Below are 20,514 nucleotides of genomic sequence, written 5' to 3'. Positions count from 1 at the left end.
CCCCCCCATCATTGTATTTTAAGCAACAAAGCCGTGGAATGCCTGCACCATCTTCTGATTGGAAAAAATGCCCAATCATCAGTCTTCCTGTAATGTAAACCTGAGTGGATGGCGTGAGGCTGAACTGGTGTCGCACTTCAGGGACAAATATAGAAATGAGAATTCATCTAAACATTGTCTCACTTGGGGGAGGTTTAACAAGAATGGCAGGAGAGACATGGGGTCACTAAGAGACACAGGCAAGGGCCGTGTGTTGTCTGTCAACAGTGGGAATGCTGGGAAGTGTGGCCGAGTGGGGTGTTGTCTATTCCTGGTGTTTTCCATGCTTGGAGACTGTCTTGTTTTCAAACTATTATGTTTCTGGAGGGTTGCCATTTTTATGGCAGCATGATCAATGTGACTGAGGACAGGAAATGATGGAGAAGAGGAGAAGCTTAACATGTTAGAGCATGTAAGTGGTGATATAATTACCTTCTAATGTTAGCACCTTTCATCTAGATGTGCTATTATTCACAGGCAACTTGTTCAGCTAGATTGTCTTTAAATTGTTCCTCTGCCATGACAGTAGCTGACCTGAAAGAGAAAAGAAACAGTAGAGCTTTTGCTAATACTTGCTATAGCACCACTTAAGGCTTTGCTGAGAATGCAACACATATTTTGCAGAATGTTGTAATGCTACAACAGCATAGTTAGCTAATGCTACATTTCAGTAATAAATTTAATTGCCTCAAATTTCAGTTTATTTTGATTATACTATATATAGTAATATAGTAGGGGTGACCCCTAATCGTCGAAGATTCGATGCATCGATATGCAGGACCGGATTCGACCACTGATCTCAGGGTTGAATCTTCGCGGGTGTTATGAAACGAGGATCATACCATTTTGGCAATATGGGGGTGCTCAATATTAGTGTTATAAAGACGTGTCTAAGCGATCGCCCCTTTAAGGGCACTGAGCTTCGCACCGGACGCGCAGCGCCTTTACAATTCAAACACATATACACCAACGGCGGCATTCGACGCCTGTCCGCGGCGACTAAATGTATATTTCCCTCAAATCGTGAATGTACATACTGATTTCACCCTGTGCTACAAGATACACTCATCATGCAGCTCTTCTGTCAGAAGTCGATTCAAAATTGAGCTCGCGCGTATATAATGTTCACGTCTGCCTGGTGTGAGATCCTGAGACACGGGCACGGCGCTGAGCTTCAGTCTGGTGAGACCCCCTTTAGGCACAATCTGCTTAAGAACGTGCATATAAACGCACTCAAAGTGTTCTTTTCCTCTCTAGGCAGGTATTTTTTAAGGTTTATTTATCAAAATGTTATTTTATTTATTTGTGTGATGTTCTGTGTTTCGATCGCGGCTTTTAAATGTTATGAGAGAACGGTTCATTTACGAATGTGTAGTGTATAGTTTTGATCACTTTATTAAAAGTGCTGGCTGTGTGCCGTGTGTAAAGTAAAATAAAAATAGTCTTAGCCTCCTGCTGATTAGTGTCCTGCCCTTCCCAACCCGTTTAAACCGTTCATTTTTTACAGTCTATGGTTTACACACACATAGATGATTCGACTATCGGCTGATCAAAGAGAGATTCGAAAATTCTGATTCGAATGTGTAAATCCTTAGTCGGGGACACCCCTATAATATAGTATAATCAACATGGGATTATGGTGTGGGCTTATTTTTCAGGGGTTATATATGTATATCCCCCACACCATAACCCCACCTCCACCAAACTTTACACTTGGCACAATGCAGGCAGGCAAGTACTGTTCTCCTGGCAACCGCCAAACCAAGACTTTGTTATTTTGACCACTTTGTTATAATTTCACTAACGGTTGACCGTGGAATATTTAGTGGTGGGGAAATTTCACGAATGGACTTATTGCACAGGTGGCAACCATGCTTAAATTCACTGAGCTCTTGAGAGCGACTCATTCTTTCACAAATGTTTGTAGTAGCGTCTGCATGCCTAGTGCTTGCATTTTATACACCTGTGGCCATGGAAGTGTTTGAAACACTTAAATTCAATAATTTAGAGGGGTGTCCCAACACCTTTGGCAATATAGTTTACAGTGTATATTTATATATATGGTTAAGTGCTTTATTTTAGGTATTTAATATCTAAGTTCATCAGATTTTATGATGTTATTTTATTAGTTTTATTCAGCTTGCCAGTAGTTAAGTTAAAGCTCCACAAATTAGCTTAGCTTTGACAGGAAGCTTACAAACATATCATGTAACGTTACCCTTGAGGCAGAGGAGACTGCAGCTTCTCAGTGGAATGAATTAATGTAGAATTTACACTCAAAACATAGAAGCAGATTTAGTATGAGAGAGAGAGCGAGAGAGAGAGAAAGAGAGAGAGAGAGAGAGAGAGAGAGAGAGAGAGAGAGAGAGAGAGAGAGAGAGAGAGAGAGAGAGAGAGAACTGAGGAAATAACAAAAAATAAAATAATATCACAGTTTGGGTCAACACATGAACACATTGGGTATTTCCTGGTAAACACTGTAATGGTCAAACATGAACATTAACAAAAAGAAAAGGAGGGGGAAAAATCATGCTATGGGTTAACTGTCCTTCACTCAGGAAATATACATCCCCAGGCACTTTGTTGAATTATTAATTCAAATTTGTAAAAAAAAAAAAAAAAAAAAAAAAAAAACGAGGGTGGGCTAGAGAAGGGGGGAAGGTGTGTGTGTGTGTTGGAGGGGAAGGGGGGGGGTAGAGATATTGTTGGAGGCTTGGCTTTAATGACCTCATTAGGGTTGTGGTTTCCACTAAGGGCAGGATCTGGTCTGCAGGTAGAGTTTTGGGGCATACTTGACCTCTGAATGATTTTCTGTCACTTTATTATAAACAAGAAGAGCGCCTTGACACACCTCCCCATTTCTGCGCATGTAATCATGATCTGGCATGAAAACATGTTGAATGCAAATAAAGAGATTCTCAGAGGCAAACGTGATAAGATAAAGGTGGACAGGAAGGAATTGAGTCTCAAGTCTCAGAAGCCCGTTTGGCTGCTCAGAAATCATCCATCTCTCAAAGTAATGGTGTTCCAGAATATAGAAAGATAGGCATGAAGTAAACACAACAAACTGTTGATGAAGCCATTTCAGTTATATTACCTTCCGAACGCAGAGAGTTTTATCATGATCATTATCGTTGGTTCATCCCACACCCTGAACCTGCTAGCTCCTGACAGTGATTGCGCCAAAAGATAAGCAGATGTAAATATATTTTTTCTCACCTTAAGAGCAGGCAGAGTGCCTTTCAGCTAGCATTTGTAACAAGAAACGTTTGCCCCAGCTTCTCGTGTTTATTTCATTACACCTAAGGCGTTTTATACCCTCCCTCCCTGCATCGTGTGTGCGGCGTCAAAACCATCCTTGGGCGACTGGGACGTCTCTTCTACCTGCTCAGCGCCTCTATCAAGGGCTTACATTTGACTTAATATATCCCCAACTGTACCAGTCCTGTGTAATTCCCTTTCATAGCAGTCAGAGGTGACCAGGGATAGGCAGATTGCACCCTTCACATCCCTCCTGGCTTTACATGGCTTAGTCAGGAAGAGCAAACCTCAGAGAAACAAGCTCACTGATATGCAACATTATGATGCGCTGAAAAAAGAATAAAGTTTGGATGGATCACCCTTTTGAATGATTTAGCATTTAAATACTTCCAAACCGCCTAAACAAAAGTAAAACACATTGAGTAAATATTATCACCAGTGGCCAGGTGGACATTGGCCATCAGCGGAGCTTCAGGGGCTGGTTTAGATGATAAAAGTGATGTTTTTAGGTCAGCAGAGTCCATGCACCGCCCCATTTCCTGATTGGTGCGAATCTGGAAGAAGTTAATGATGAATAAAAATGAAATTTTGACATACTTGACTGATTATATGATTACAGCATGCTGTAAAGCCAAAGGGAGGAGGTGTTCATAGACATTTTGCCCTTTGAAACTCTACACACTTTGCTCTAAGAGTCATAAACTTGAGCAAATGCACATTACTGTCCTGAATCACCCTGCTTTTAAACAATATTTGTTTCTGATCAGCTTCCAACAGGAAGTCATTCATTACACTCACACTGGCCTGCTAGAAATATCAATGGATTCATCATTTGCCTTTCAAATTTGGTATTATGATTTAATTGTTCATTGACTAAACAATTAGAGGTGAAATTCCATATCCTTGTATATCTTCATTTGCAGTATGCATACTAACAAATTGTAATCAATATGCCATTACAGTAGTGTAGTGAGTTTGCATATTGTATGGCGAATACGGATTCTCTATATTTGTGCATCCATGCCAGTATACAAATGAACCTCACGAGGGCTTTGGGGGGTTGCCGGCATGAATTTCTCGTGGAATGATCTTTTTTCACTTAGAAAATCCTTTCTAATTAAGAATCGTCCCAGCATATCACAGGGCGAGGGGTGGTGCTGGGGGTGTCTGCGAGTGGATATGTGGGGTCGTCTAGCATGAGCGCTAGTCAAATGAACAATGTATTCCTCAGGACCTAAGGGTTTAGAGGCAGGCTACATCCCGGCCCTAGTGCACACTAAGGCTGTTTCATGAAAAAAAAGAGAGAAAAAGTTGATAATTAGTCCCACAGTGGCTAAATGTTGAGATAGAAAATAAGAGTGCTTACCATGCGATGCTTCAACCTGACTAGATAACTGCTGCTTGTACGTTTTTTCTGCTTTTTTCGGTCTCTGTCAGCAGGGCATGATTAAGCGTTTCTCGTCGTGGATAAATTAAACAAACATGTTAATTCTCTCCTCGCAACTGGCCTCTCTTGCTCAGGGCGGAAGAGATCAAGCCATTGTCATCGATCAGTGGACTCTTAGCCCTCCCCATGCTTCGGTTTTAAAGTTCAAACGTGGCCCCAATAATAAGCTATTAAAATGTGACTTTTTTAGTAATGTCTATAATTAGTCTGAGAAAGACAGAGCCGCAACTCCCTCACATAAATTTGGAACATAGAAAAAATACCAACTTTTGGAAGTTCACTGAATAGGTTCATTCAGTTAAAAAAAATCAGAGTTGCCTGCAGACATTTTAAATGTCCTTAAACTGAAATTATAGATATGACTGTGTCAAATATTATTATTAGATCAGGCAGACAGCCAGATAGATAGATGGATGGATGGACAGATGATAGATAGATAGATAGATAGATAGATAGATAGATAGATAGATAGATAGATAGATAGATAGATAGATAGATAGATAGATAGATAGATAGATAGATAGATAGATAGATAGATAGATAGATAGATAGATGCCTTAACATCTGACTAACAGGTCATAGGATCACATTGTTTGTTTACTTCATTTCACAAGGGCTAAAATAACCTGTCTGGAGCTGGAGGATTGTAATTGGTCATCTTTTGGTTAACCCCTCCCCCTTCCTTGTCCTGATTGTGCCTGCTGGTGTCACCCAGGGGTCAAACATCCTCACCAGCTCCATGAAGGACTCACAGCTTGTTCTACAGACCTCATTACATTGCTGCTGCAGTCACTTCCCCCTTCTCCCCCTTCTTTTTTGTCGGCCGAGGCAGTCTCGATTATTTTTAGGGAAAAAGAGAGCAGGCAGAGAAGTGTCAGCTGGCTCATTAGATATGGCTGGGTGGGTCCAAGTGCTTTCACAATCGTTCGGACCCCAGCAGTCTCCATTAGGAGGGACTACAGCGGGATGACCACGCTCACATTCAACCCCGGGTCAAAGGGATAAATAAAAGATCACATGAGGTGGCCCCTCAAAACCTGATTAAATAGAGCCACACGCCAGGGATTCATTAGCAGCTCCTGCCGCCACAGTACCATCGACACCCTCATCTGAAACACAAGAACACACGCAGCTCATCTCAACACGTTAGCACATCATAAATTAAAGGCATGACAAGGAAAATGTTAAAATGTAGAGCAGAAAAAAATCTTATATAAAGAGGCATTTGAGACCATACTGGATCTCTGGAGATAAGTTTCCCCCAAATTAATTCGCTTTCTCAAATCTCCAGAGACTTTTAGCATGGAATAAATGTGTGTGTGTGTGTATTGTTTTTTTTCTATATTTAAAATGCATGCAATATAATAAATTGATTATATAATATATATTAAATGCAGTCTTAGTGCGAAAAAGGGGCTTATTATATATTAAAACAATTATTCCAAACTTTAGATAGATAGATAGATAGATAGATAGATAGATAGATAGATAGATAGATAGATAGATAGATAGACAGATAGATAGACAGATAGTATAATGGCGAGCGATCTCAGCTTCAGCGCGGATAGTAAGGAGCTCCTTGTTCTCGACTTGTGTCCAGTTTGCGCACATTTCTGCTTGTTTAATTTTAGTTTCTTTTGTATACAAACACTCTCTGCGTTTAAAACACCGACTAGCTCTTCTGGCACTGCAGGGTTGTATTATTGAAAAAACAAGCTCTAGGAGTCGCACGATAACTACGTACACGTTGCGGCATTAGTTTCGGCTTTCGTTCACACAGCGTTCGGCCCAGATCGAACCCCGCAATGTTACTAGGTCCCTGACCTGGGCTCAATTCGGTAATCAATCCCGGGACGTGGTTGCTTTCACACAGAAGGCGACCCGGCAATGTTCCAGGAATATTGCGGGTCCGACGTGCAGTGTGAAAGGGGCTATAGATAGATAGATCTGTATTTCCTTCAAAACTGTCAAACTTGAAGCTTTTAAAACTTTTTCAAACTTTCTGGGCTGGCATTCTCAAGCCAACTTCAAAGTTTGTTTATAAACTTTACTCCTCTAGAGCACAGAAAGCTGGATGTCAGACGGCACAAGAGCATTAAACTAAGTTCTTTTTCACGTCTTATTGCACTTAAACTGTCAAATACACACGAGGTTATGACAAAAAAACACAAAGTTTGCATAAACACAGAATCAGACTATGAATCAAACCACAAATGAACAACAGAAAATCACACACTGCTCTTGATTAAATGACAAGTACCTTAATAAGAGTACATTTCTTGCTTAAATGCTGCTGTTTAATGCTCTGGCAAGGGGATAAACATGGCAGACTGTGTACAGCTCATTAGGGGCGTGGTCTATGCTAATAGGTCCAACAGCAGTCGTGGGCGAAGCCTAAGCATGTGACATCACATTGCATAGAAACTGCAGATAGCTTATTATGAGACACTGCTTATGAATGTTTTTTTTTTTTTTTTTTTTTTTTACATTATAGGGTGGTTGTGTACACACACTGCTGACACACATTTATGTTCAAACACTCTGTCAATTTTGCATTATAGTTGCCCTTAAGTAACCACAAAACCATTATTTCATCTATTTTTCAGACGTCAAGAACCTGGAGAACTTCCACTTGGTGGAGAGCGTCCAGGAACAGGTCAACGCGGCGCTGCTGGACTATGTCATGTGCAACTATCCACAGCAGACAGACAAGTTCGGCCAGCTGCTGCTGCGGCTGCCAGAGATCCGGGCCATCAGCCTGCAGGCTGAAGAGTATCTGTACTACAAACACCTGAACGGTGACGTGCCCTGTAACAATCTACTTATAGAGATGCTGCACGCCAAACGTGCCTGAGGACCAGCGGCGACCCTTTTTTCGTCTTGACACATCGCGCACACTGCTCCCAGCACCACCTCAGTCCAGCGTCATCACCAGACATAGCCTTCGAACGATTAAACGTGCACGAGATGCGCACCGACTGCATGGGTTTGCGGTGGGCCGAACACTCGGATCTTATGGAGAGGGCATGGCTCCAAGGCCAGATGCATTTCTAAAAAAGAAATACAATGAAGTGTTTAATGACCTCTAGGCCGCGGATTTGTCATTGTGTTGTCGAACCATGACTGTCAGACGTTATTTGTTCTGTGTGCAGCTGATCGAAACGTCCACTTCACACTCAGACTCAAGGTGGAGGGATTACTGGGAAGGAACTGGGCTCTCTGTTAAGACTGGTTTGCCAGCATTGACCCAAAGTTTCCAGTAGGACTGGCCATGTGGCCCTCCTCTGTCTGTTTTAAGGCACACAAGCTGGGCTAGAGCCAGTAGGTGGAGGCAAGACGTACAACCAGCCATTGCCTGGGCAAACCACATAGACTTTATTCCAACCCCTCACCCCAAAAAATGACGCAACCTTTTTTTTATTTGTTTTTTTTATTGGCAGTCGTTTCTTCTTCTTTGTCACTTTGAGGCTGCTTTTTGCCAATGTTTTCTCTCCAAAAATGGAAAAAGGGTGAATATCACAAATCCTGTCAACAACATATCCGTGTCTTTTTTCATCTCAAAATCATAAGAAAGAAATGAGAAATTATATTTAGCTTGAAGAAGATTACGTCTATTATTTGGACCAATATTGCAAAATAAATACATAAATAATAATTTAAATTATACAGTAAATAAAGTAATAAATACAATTAAATAAAAGTATTTTCTTTTATAGTAAAAATGCTAAATTGTCACAAACATAAGAATTAACAGTTAACAATTATATTATTAATCATGACATAAATATAAAATGACATAAGCACACATACACATTTTAAAACTTCTAAATAATAATGAATAAATATTACCTATTTTATTAATTTATTTAATGCAAAAATATTATACAAAATAATTTCTCATTTTTTTATTCTTGGATTTGATTTGGGAAAAAATGCTTAAAACATTTACCTCACAACTCCTTTTTCATTTACTGTAGACATTTTTGTAACATTTTGCAGTTTGTTCGTCAACAAATGTGAATGTAAATAGAGTGCAGTCTCAGAGCCAGGATGAAGAAATACTGCCTCCGTCAACGCAAGACCAAAGCCTGCAGAGAACAAAAAAAATTAAAAAATACAGAACAAAAAAAACAACAACCTTAACTATCAGTATTAATAATTTGTGATGTCACAGTCATGTGAGTCTTGCCTTATTTCATTTCCATGCTAGCTAACCGTGCTGATGTGAATTACGATATGTAAAATAAAAAGTACATATATATATAAAGTATTAATGTTATACAATTGAAAAGAAATAAGAGGTGTTTACATTCATGTGGGAGATAACTGTGATGCGTTCAATTGCAAAGCAATGATTTCATATAAAAACGAAACAAAACGTTCAGAAAAGATTATATTCCTCTTGTTTGCTTTCTTAGGTGTGTACAGTTTTCATCTTTCCTGACCAGTACTTAATTATGTCGTGAGACACTAAATCAGAGAGGATTCTCACTTAATACTGAGTTTTTACTTTTTTGTTTTTGTTTATTGTGCTGGCTTTTTTCTGTGGACACCTGTTTTTACGTTCTACGTTTGAAATGTACGTCACTGGTTAAGCTTAATTTATTGTTTTGGTTTCATCCATGTGTTTCTGCACAGTGAGGTGGGATCATGACTTAATGTATTTGTTTACTGTAGCACGTTTTTAAAAATGTAGATACAAGATGCAGTTACGGAGCTAAATGGTGATTGAGTGATTCACATTAAACACCCATCAGTCCTGCCACTGTAAAATATCAAGAGCTGTACTGGAGTGATCTGGTGTGACTGACTGGTGCATCTTTTCTATCGTGAGATTTCAATGAATGTTTTCATGATAGCGTCTGTGTTCTATACCAAAGACAGCGTCTGTCCTTCACTTGTACTTACCTGTTTGCTTCACAATGAACGGATGTGAGCTTTGATACTTGGGGACTGCCGTTGTTTTTCCTGAATGCTTCATTTGACTGTATTATATAAAATTGGTGTTAAAGTCAACATGAAATCAAAATTAATCCAATTTATTTCCTTATACAATCTTGGTCTTGCTGTGCACTTTATCAGTGCGTATTTTATTACATAGAAAAAGGGTTTTTTTCATAATCAAGCTGCCATTATAGGTCAATAAATCATGTTATAGCCAATGGCATTCAATTATAAAGCAAAACGAAATTGAAACAAAAGTAAAATTTCGTAATAAGGCAAAACATTTTTTGTATGCATTGGCATTCAATTGCAAAGCTAAACAAAAGCAAAACTTTGTAATCAGACTGCCATTATAGCACACACACACAAAAAATGTAATAGCCAATTGTATTCAATTACAAAGCAAATCAAAAACAAAAGAAAGCAAAACTTCATAGTCAAACTGCCATTATAGGGCAAAAATAATGTAATAGAAATGGTATTCTATACAGGGAAAACAAAACTAAAGCAAAACAAGAGCAAACAAAAGTAAAACTTTGTAATCGAACTGCCATCATAGGGTAAAAAATTGTTATAGCCATTGGCATTCAATTACTAAAAGTATTAAAATTAAGATTAACATTTACATAATAAACGGTACTGTAATAAATGGCAAATAAAGTTAATGATAGATTTTAAAATAAAATAAAAACTTGACTTTCATTTCACCTCAAAAAAGCTCAATTTGGGCATGAAATGGACACTTTACCACCGAAAATAAGTCTTGCTTTAAATTTTTCCGATTGAATAACTTGCTGCACATGGAAATATGTCACAATATGGAAGTAAATTGGGTCGTAAATATCATTTTGTGTTGACTTTACAAAATCTGAAGTCATAAGTATCAACACAGTAAAAAAACACCACTGAGGTGACTGTTGTAGCACACCTGAAGCAAATGTCATGAGAAAATGACCACCATGGTGACTTAACATCCCAATCATCAATCGATCTTTCTGACATGTTACACACCTTATCAATGTAAATTCTTTCAGACAAAAATGGTGTAAAATATTTTCTACAAGCACAACTGCTTTAAATCAACATTTGCTGCATGGCACCTACGCCCCCATTTGTACATTAAGCCACTTCTTTATCGATTCTAAGAAAATTGATTTGTATTTGCTTCGTTTTGTGACTTTACTGTGTTGTGTGTGATCAGACCGACAATCTTAAGGAATCCAGTGCCCCTCGTTCCCATTTTGTTCCCCATCAACGGAAGTCCTGCAGCTGCTTTGGATATCTGCTTACCTGCCTGAATGTCTGGATTGGGATTCTCTTGTTTGTGCGCTGGAAGCCGCAGTCAGACCCGTATCTCTGATGTCACCTCTTGCCATAAAGAGTTTCCATACAAGCTCTTGGAATCTTTCCATCGTATTTTAATAAATGACTATTATGCCAACAGTCGTCATTTTATTTCCGTCTCTGGCAATAATCCATGATCAGTGAAAAACACTTTCTTCCTACTAATGATACAAAGACGAACAGATTCAGATTCCTAATCAGACTTCAAGAAAACATACGCAGAAGAAAACGTACCTGATCCTGCTACACTCTCAATCACATATAGCGTGAAGCAAACAAAATCGAAACTGCCAATCATTTACAGCGTAGATTCATTTTAGCTTATTCAAGAAGAAGCCTGTACAAAATAGAGTAAATATTCAGTAAAACATTCAAAGTATTAAGTTAGTTTTTCACAAATAAACATATTTAGGTTGGAGTTTACTTCAAGATAAATTGCGAAGCATGTACACATTATGTTGAGTCATAAGGGTCTCATTTACAGATTATCCGCACTTTACCAAAATACAAGATGCAGGGAAGTTTTAATAAAGACACATGTCGGCGTTCTGCTGAGGTGGTGAAATCCGTTCAGCCTCCAAGGGAACATTCAGACTGCATTCGTTTGGAAGTCTGTTTTTAGGTTTCTTCAAGTTCTCCTGAAAGAATGAGAAATAAGAAAACTAATTAGAGTTTTCACATACTTTTAAAGAGTTACACTTTTTCTGAAAATAATATACTTTAGAACATTCAAACTAGGACCCGAACACAATGTTTTCAGACACTTAGTTGTATGTTAATTGCAATTAAATGAAAATGTAAATAATTCCTAAATGTGGTCACACTTATACAAACATTTAATGGAATTTAAAAATATATATATGATTTCCACTTTGTTATAAAGATATTAATCTATTTATAAACCAAACCAAAACTTCATTATTCTCAATCACACAAAACAGCATTTCCACATTATACTGTACAGCAAAATTGATTGAGCTGTACCAAATTCTTCACAGGAACAGATCTGAGCTGTTTTAAATCGAAAATAGACTGTGCAGACAGCATATATTTGGGCGAGAGCCCTAAACCAATATGACCGCACAACTGAAGCCCTACATTTTGAGAGCCGCCCTGCTGAGAGACTGTGCAGACCGCTCGAATCCATCAATATGGTAGTCAGTCACAGACAACAAGAGATTAAGATTGGATTATTCCACCATAACGATGAGTAAATATATCCTGGAAGTAACTCACAATGGAATGTAAGCCGTAATCAACTGTTTAAAGTTTTCACTTAAACAGACTTGTGAAAAAGTACATTTTAGCATACTTTATTACAGAAATTATGTGACCCGTGCTGACAAAATGAGTCACAATAAGGTAATTTAAAAAATGAGTTACTGTTATTTACACATTCTCCATTAAAAAAAACCTTCATGATGTATATTTTGTTGGAATCAGACATAAAATGACTGAGCTACACCTGTTTGAAGTCGATAGAGTCAGCAAAGGCAATTCTGAGAAAAATCGAGTTTACATTTTCTGAAGGTTCCAAAACAATATCACTAATAAACCATCCCTTAAAATCCCAAGTGATAACACCAAATTTGACACACAACAAGTCAACACCAAATGTGACCCTCGCTTGCAAAAAAAAGTCTTGAACTTGAATAATTTCGAGGTACAGGCAAAACAAGTGAAAAATGTTGAGTTTGGTCGATTTTGAGGTTTTCACAAAAATTGGTTCATTAAGCCCTTGTCTAGTGATCCCAATGCTTCAAATATCCATTAAACATCTACAAAGTATCTTTTTTTTTTTTTTATGTTTTCTGAGAGGTGTATCTTTCCCTTGTCCATGAAAACAATCTCACTCGTACCTCAGACAGTGCGCAATCCCAATTTACACACAGATTTACAGTATTTCCAAACATGTCTTAGTGAGTATTCACACAAACATTATCTGTTATGTCTCATGTGAACGTTTGATTACAACATCTGTTGTGTAGCACTATTTTACATCCGTGTGGTACAGTAGGTCTTAATATAGGCTTTCTGTTTCATTAATGTTAATCAAGCAATAGTATTATCATTATTTTTTAATATAATTTTCATACAATTTGTTGTTATTAGCAGAGATTTTAAGGGATGGTTTTTTGGTGATTTTGTTTTGGAACCTTCAGAAAACTTGAACTCGTTTTTCTCTCAAAATGTACTACATTGACTTGAAACAGGTATAGCTTATTATAATATACTGTAGTCATTTTATGTCTGATTTCAACGAATCATACATTTTTAAGGTTTTTAATAGAGAATGTGCTTATTGCGACTCACTTTGCCAGCATGGGTCAAAAAAATCTTTAGAAAAATTATATATATTTATCCACAATTGTTTGATAAACATTAATGAAACAGAAAGCCTATTGTATTTATTAAGATCTACTGTACTGCACGGATCTAATATTATGTTACACATCAGAGATGTTTTTCCCCAACAGATAACAAAAAGTTAATTTAAGACATAACAGATCATGTGAATACCGATACAGATATTTTGAAATACTGTATTTCTGCATATATGTGTATATCAGGATCACCTTTCTCTGTCTTTGAATCCGTCAGCACGAGTGAGGTCGTTTTGTTTACATCTGCATTACTCTGAAAAACACATTTCAATGGTTCAGATTCATGTCAGAGTCAGACTGAGAAATCGTTATGAATATTCACAAAGATGGATGAATGCTGCACTTTAAAACAATACCAAACTTGTGCGGAAGGGAAGTGCCAATCGTAAAGAAGCGAGCAGAGAAAAAAAATGCATTTTTCATGGATAAGGGAAAGATACTCCTCTCAGAAAGCATACGAATAAGGATACTTTTAGATTACTTGTTGTTTAATGGCTATTTGGAGCATAGGGGTCGATAGATGAGAGCTTAATGAACTTGTAAATCAAAAATTTTCACTTGTTTTTTCTGTAGAAATTATCCCATGCGCATTCCGACTCCTTTTGCCAGCATGGGTCACAAATACTTAAGTGCAAACATTTACTTCATTTAAATTAGTTATAGTACTTTTTAACCACTTAAGTAGGACTTAAGTGCATCGTTATAAGTAATCTCATCATTGCTTGTTTTGTAGTTGAAATATTAGTTAAAGTGTACTGCCCAATGTACCGACAAGCATTTATTATAAACTAAGGCCAACTGCACACAAACACTTATTTTCAAACCCACATTTTCTTTGCGGTTTGGCTGTTTGTCCACATGCGAAAGCAGTATCTGGACACTAAAACCAAACTTTTTTGGAAAACTTCTGCCAGGGTGAACATTTTTTGAAATTCCGGTTGCAGTGGTGTCATGTGAACAGTGCAAGCGGAGATTTTGGCTTTTTGCGTCAGAAACGGAACCGGCAATGACCTTTTTCCAGGCTTCTGATTGGCCAATGTGGCTTTACGGTTAGGGTTATATTGTCACCTGTTGGTTTGGCATGCTCTTGACAGCGCTTCATAGCGTGTTTTGCATTTTCATGTTTCATTCAAAAAAACATCACTGGATTCTGCTGACTGATAATGACAGAATTTAGAATTGTAACCATCATTGTAATATTCATTAACATATCATTAATTATGAAGCTCAGCTAACAACCTCATGTATACATATTTAATAATATTATCCCTGTGTTTTCTACAGAAACAGTAAAGGCCTATAAATAATCAGCATCCATCAATAAATAGACATCAGACCGTGGTTATATGTAGCGAGAAACTTTTAGCTCAGCTTAAAATACTGCTCGGAGGCCTTGACCCAAACTTCCCAACTACAGAAATGGACGAATTAATAGATGCATATTAAATAGGAGCAGTTGGATTGTTATGCTAAACCTCACCTCAACATGCAAAACAAATGTGGTGGGTTTGAAATGGAACACAGCGAAGGTCACCGTCCTTTCATTTAAATGCATGTATTATACATAAGTTTATATATAAAAAAGAAGGACCACAAAAGCACTAATGTGTATTTTCTATCCTTATTAGTCATGAGGAAAAAGATTTTTTTTTAAAACTCTTTAAGCACCTGGACCTCGCTCTCAGCATTCCATTAATTACCCAGACAATGGCAACAACTTCAGAGGCAGATTTTTCAATTTCAGAGAGAAAAAGAGGCAGACAGACAGAGAGAGGGAAGAGAAATAGAGGCAGGGAGAGGGGGAACGAGATAGATGGAGGGAGATGGAGAGAGAAACGCATGTATTCAGGCTCTTCATGCTATACCAGCACTTAAATCCAACGGACCTCCCATAAAAAAGCCTCAAGGTTACGTCCGATTGAAAATCCTCACAAACAACCACTTCAGAAATCCATTTAGAGCCAGTGCTAGAACATCTAATTCAAACATGTTGTCCTGTTAAAATGGTCGCGTAGTTCCTCTAAAACTCTTTCTGCTGCTGCCGTTTGCCAGGCCTCTTTGTAAAGGCGATTAAATTTCCACATTCTGAAGCACAAAGACATAATTACACAGGATCAGAAATGCAGCCCAAACAGAAGGTCAGACATGAAAAATGACCTCTTATTGTCACAAATGATAGGCCGTTTTGCCAAGAGTAATTTGTAACAATACCTTCACTCGCAGTTCATCGAGACGGCCAATGGAACACAGCCCAGATATGAAAAACTGTTTCGTAGGTAATGAGAGTTCAATGGAGTGTATATATATATATATATATATATATATATATATATATATATATATATATATATATATATATATATATATATATATATATATATATATATATATATATATATATATCAAGAAACTCACTAATCATTTATTCTTTTTGTCATAAATTACTCACCCTCAAATTCTTTTGACTTTTTCCTTCCATAAAAAAAAGAGACATTATAAAGATATAATGTAATAATCAAACAATCCTTAATCAATTATTCAATTAAAATGTGTAAGGATCACTTATACTTCATGGCTGATTGTTTGTCTGTTGTTTATTTTGTATGAAAAAGAATAGAAAATAACAATACAAATTTGATAAAACAAATGTGTAAGACTATTCAATTCAATATGATGGAATTTTACTATTAAAGTGCTTTTTTCATGTATTAAAACGTTGTTAATTGAAATTAAATTGAAGCTGAAATAAGTTATGTATCATGCAATAAGAAATACATGAAAAACTTAAATTAAAGGAAAATGGTACTAAGTACTAAACTATTAACTGTAAACAAATAAAAACTAATATATATATATATATATATATATATATATATATATATATATATATATATATATATATATATATATATTAGTTTTTATTTGTTAACTATTTTTAATTAACTTTATATATATATACACACACACACACACACACACACACACACACACACACACACACACACACACACACACACACACACACACACACACACACACACTATGGGACTGTTGAATGCTTAAATCTGATCCTTACATAAATAATAAATAATACTAACAAAAAAAAAAAACACTCATATGAACAAGTAAAAATATGCATGGCCGTAGCCAGCTATGAGGTCACTGAGGGAGGTCCGGACCTCTGTATTTTTCCGAAGTGTATAATAAATGCTGTGAAATTGACTAATAAAGTATTAACTTTACTTTAGTGCTGTAAGGATATTGCACAGCACCAAGATCTTCTCATCTGAGCTCCTCATCGGTCAGTCACCGCTCATCAATGTCGAAATATTAAAGAAGATGACCAATAAAATTAAAGCAGCTGAGCATGAATTCAAGTGTGATACTTCAGTTAACGGTCATAAAGTGCAGATAAGATGCAAGTATCTAAATATTTCATATTTGACAGCAGTTTTAGGATAGAATAATCAGACAAACTAATAAACCTCTGTGTAATTTTATAATTTTTAACTGAAAATAGGCCAAATGAACTATGTAACTACACTATAAAAAAAAAAAAAAAGAGGCACATTTTGAACTTTTGCAGTACAATCGACTTGGATGTTTAAGTTATTTCAAATTAAATTATGTTAAACTGACTTTTAAAAATGAGTTACATCTTGTATAACTAATAAAAACAAGTTTAACATTTCTTAACTTATATTGATGAGTTAAAACAATGTAAAAACATATGTTGTCATAACTTATTGAATATATAATTTTTTACAGTGTATGGGGGGAAAGAAACATTAACAAAGCCATTTTCATCATATTAGGATTAATAATGAATGTGTACATATTGTAAATTAATTTAATAAACTTAGTTATCTATATTTCCTGGTAGCCTTCAGTAAATTCACTTATCTAAAAAAAAAAAAAGATTTATAAAACATAAATCAGTTGACCCATCACCCTATACTTTCACTGATACAGACAATGAATGAAAATACTTCAAAGCTCAGCTTTAGGAGGGGAAGAGAGAGGGCAAGATTAGGATACTGAGAGAAAAAGAAGACTGATGGAGACGAGGAGAGAGCAGGTATTGACAAATAATCTACTATCCAAATGACAGTTTTAAAGCTCTGGTTATCCAATTTTTTTGGCCTTCAAATGTCTTAAAATGCACAGATCAGAGCCTACGGCCCTGCGAATATGTGAATAACAGTGAACCGCATTTAATGTCTCAAATAATCGTAGTCTCAAATAAAAGTAATAATAATAATAATAATGTATTTCAAATCGTATTTTTTCTGAAGATTTTAAATTCTGTGCACAAGACATATCTACCACTATTTTATTGTATAGGGAACAAAGCACCCAGGACAATGTGCTAAACTCATTTTATTATATTTTATTGTGCTTTTTTGTCTTTTTAAAAGCATCTCTGCTTATTGTAACGAAAAGTGCAGCGTGATCATTCTGTTATTCTGTTGTACAAAAGTCATACAGTTTTGGAAAGTGTCTGAGCTTCGACACGAAATAAGATTTAAGATGCCACTTCATTACAACCCAGTTACTTATAAAACATACTGTATGTCATTTAGACACAAGCAAATATGGTTAAATATTTGAGGCTAGTAACCGTAAAAAAAAACATCCCCACGGTAACTCTAAGCAGACTCTGTTTCACCAAAACGCCTTTGAGAAAACAACTTCCAATCATTTAAATTATTGCAGTATTATTGCAAAATCTGCAACCTATAATAATTGTGCAAGTGGTGCAGTTAAGCGCTTCTGGTTGGAATGAAGGCAGTCTCAGAGTGAATCCTCGTTAATGAGATCCGATATTCCTAAAACACTTAACGACGTGCCTATGGATCCAAGAATAATACTTTATAAATGACAAGCCAACATAACGTGAAACCAGAGCGTTGGCCACTGTATCCTGAACCAACCCAAATCCCCAAAAGTTCAAATATCTGCTTATTTTCTAAAACTAATACCCTTATTAAATAAAACAATAAATCGAGGCTAAAATGTGCTGCGTTCGTTCTGAATTGCATTCGAGAGTTGGTGGGTTATATGGATACCGTTGTTGGCGAAGACACAAAAAGTACACAAATATATTCTCTTCCTGGATCTTCCCTTTTAATATAAGGGGAGGGTGTATCCAAGGTCAGTTTCTGATTGTGCCTCCTCCAATGAGGTGCAAAACTCAATACTTAAGTGTTTCTTTGTGGTCTGACAATGGGACGTGTCAGAATGTTCAATACATATGCTTGGAAATGTCACCCAAGGTCGTACGAGCACAGCAGGAGCTCGAGCAGACAAACATGAATATATAACGAAATCAAACACAAGGCATGACATGCTCTTTGTAGACACCGCTACAAAATCATGCATGCTGTATAACATACATTTACAGCTACACAAATAGCATAATATCAGTTGCACTTTATTTGACAGTATGTGCACGTACAGTGTTCTTACCTAAGAAAGTACTGGGTAACCACATGAGTTAAGGTAAGGTTTAGGGGTAGGTTCAGGGTGATTACCCAGTTATTGTAATTACTATAACAAGTACAACAGTACTGTAAAATAAAGTGCTACCATAAAATCAATAATAACAGCCTGGAAAAAGCTGGTAAAGCTGAACTTTGCAGGTGTCGAACTTGTTTAGAGACTGAACGTGTTTCACTGTCCAGCAAGGCTGTTCAACCTTGAATTGTGACCCACTAATGGAACACTCAGGAAACAGCAGAGATTGGGAAGGTTCACACCGCGGTACAAGCAAATCAAACACAATAAGGAAACGCTGCTAAGCTCATGCACACACTTTTCAGCTCTGGAATCCGTCCGTTAGGCAAAGCACATCTTTTTCTCTCTGTATTGGCCTTCCGTTCACAACTGAGACATGTTTTATTTACGAAAACTGAGGATTTTTTTAAAACGCAGATTTTGTGTTGTAGTGTTGACTGAGAAAAAGTGGAGGCATTTGAAAATGATGGCGCATGGTTATTCGTGTGATGCATGTACCAATGGATATATGCCAATATTGTACCTGTTATGTGCTATTCACTTTCACACTGTTGTTAATTTTTTGCACACTCTTCATATCACAGTTTTGCAAAGATGACAAACATTTACTTGGATTAGCTGTCCTCTGAAAAAACATGCAAGCAGTTGCATATTAGACAAAACATACTGCCAAAAGTATTGGGACACCCCTGTAAATCATTGGATTCAGGTGTTCCAGTCACTTCCATGACCAAAGGTGTATAAAATCACAACATGTCCTTCAACCAATACGCCTATATAGGTCGCTTGTCATTTCCTTGAAATACGACCCATGGGAGCATTTACTAAATTTGCGCCCCTATCGACAATATTGAAGTTCATAAAATATGACGCATAAAAGTGTTTTCTAAAGTTGTGCTCCTACTGACAGCAGGACACTTTCATTTTAAAGCATTTTTCCCTTTTATCTGTGTACTATTTCTATTTTTGCATACCTCAGTTGGTAAAGCATTGCACTACACAACAACAACATGTGATCATGCAATCGTGAGTTCGATCCCAGGGAACACATGTGCTCATAAAGTGTGTATGCACTATAAATCACTGGGTAGGTTTAGGGATGGGGTGGGTGTAGTTGTAAATGTAAAAAAATATTTTTCTAAGGTGAAATATGACAAATGGTGGTAAAAAAAAAAAGTCACACACATTGAACACGCATTTTGATTGGTAACGACAGTCACTGTCATTATTTTTACGCCAGCTAGAGGGCGCATGACATTAAAACGTAAATATAGGTCGTAATAAGGTGCTAGAAAACGACCTATTGAGTTTGGAGGACAGTTTGTAAAATTAAGCTTCTACAAACTGTGAAATTTGTGCAATAATTGGTCACTACAGAGCTCAGTGAATTCCAGCGTGGTACTGTGATAGGATGCCAACTGTGCAATAAGTCCACTTCTAAATATTCCACGGTCAACTGTAAGTGGTATTATAACAAAGTGGAAGCAATTGCAAACAACATCAACAGGCCACGTAAAATAACAAAGCAGGGTCAGCTCATGCTGAGGTGCGCAGTGGGCAGAAGTCACCAACTTTCAA

General features: G+C 36.9%; 2 protein-coding genes across 5 annotated transcripts in view; one reads left to right on the top strand and one right to left on the bottom strand.

Annotated features, from left to right (window-relative positions):
* Positions 1-11,132, top strand: part of nr5a2 (nuclear receptor subfamily 5, group A, member 2) — a 59,381-nt gene extending 48,249 nt beyond the window's left edge. The window contains exon 7 of the mRNA XM_067416053.1: positions 7,354-11,132. Coding sequence (XP_067272154.1) covers positions 7,354-7,601 — 248 coding nt within the window. The 3' untranslated portion in view covers positions 7,602-11,132. The remainder of the gene's footprint in view (positions 1-7,353) is intronic.
* The window catches only part of LOC137040431 (adhesion G-protein coupled receptor D2), a 91,829-nt gene continuing 82,447 nt past the window's right edge, over positions 11,133-20,514 (bottom strand). Inside the window, exons 25-26 of one of the 4 annotated variants that reach the window (XR_010897894.1) lie at positions 11,270-11,673; positions 11,133-11,196 (exon numbers count right to left, since the gene is read on the bottom strand). Coding sequence is in view for 3 of the 4 variants with exons in the window: in XM_067416047.1 (XP_067272148.1) it covers positions 11,560-11,673 (114 nt within the window). In the remaining variant the exon portion in view is untranslated. Of the gene's footprint in view, positions 11,197-11,241; positions 11,674-13,611; positions 13,673-20,514 lie in introns of those variants that run through there. The other 3 variants (XM_067416048.1, XM_067416047.1, XM_067416046.1) reach the window with 3 other exon arrangements.

This window comes from Pseudorasbora parva, chromosome 14 (genome assembly GCF_024679245.1).
Source record: "Pseudorasbora parva isolate DD20220531a chromosome 14, ASM2467924v1, whole genome shotgun sequence".
Lineage (NCBI taxonomy): Eukaryota > Metazoa > Chordata > Actinopteri > Cypriniformes > Gobionidae > Pseudorasbora > Pseudorasbora parva.
The sequence above is the reverse complement of the archived record's forward strand: the minus strand, read 5'-3'. Positions and strand labels throughout refer to the sequence as shown.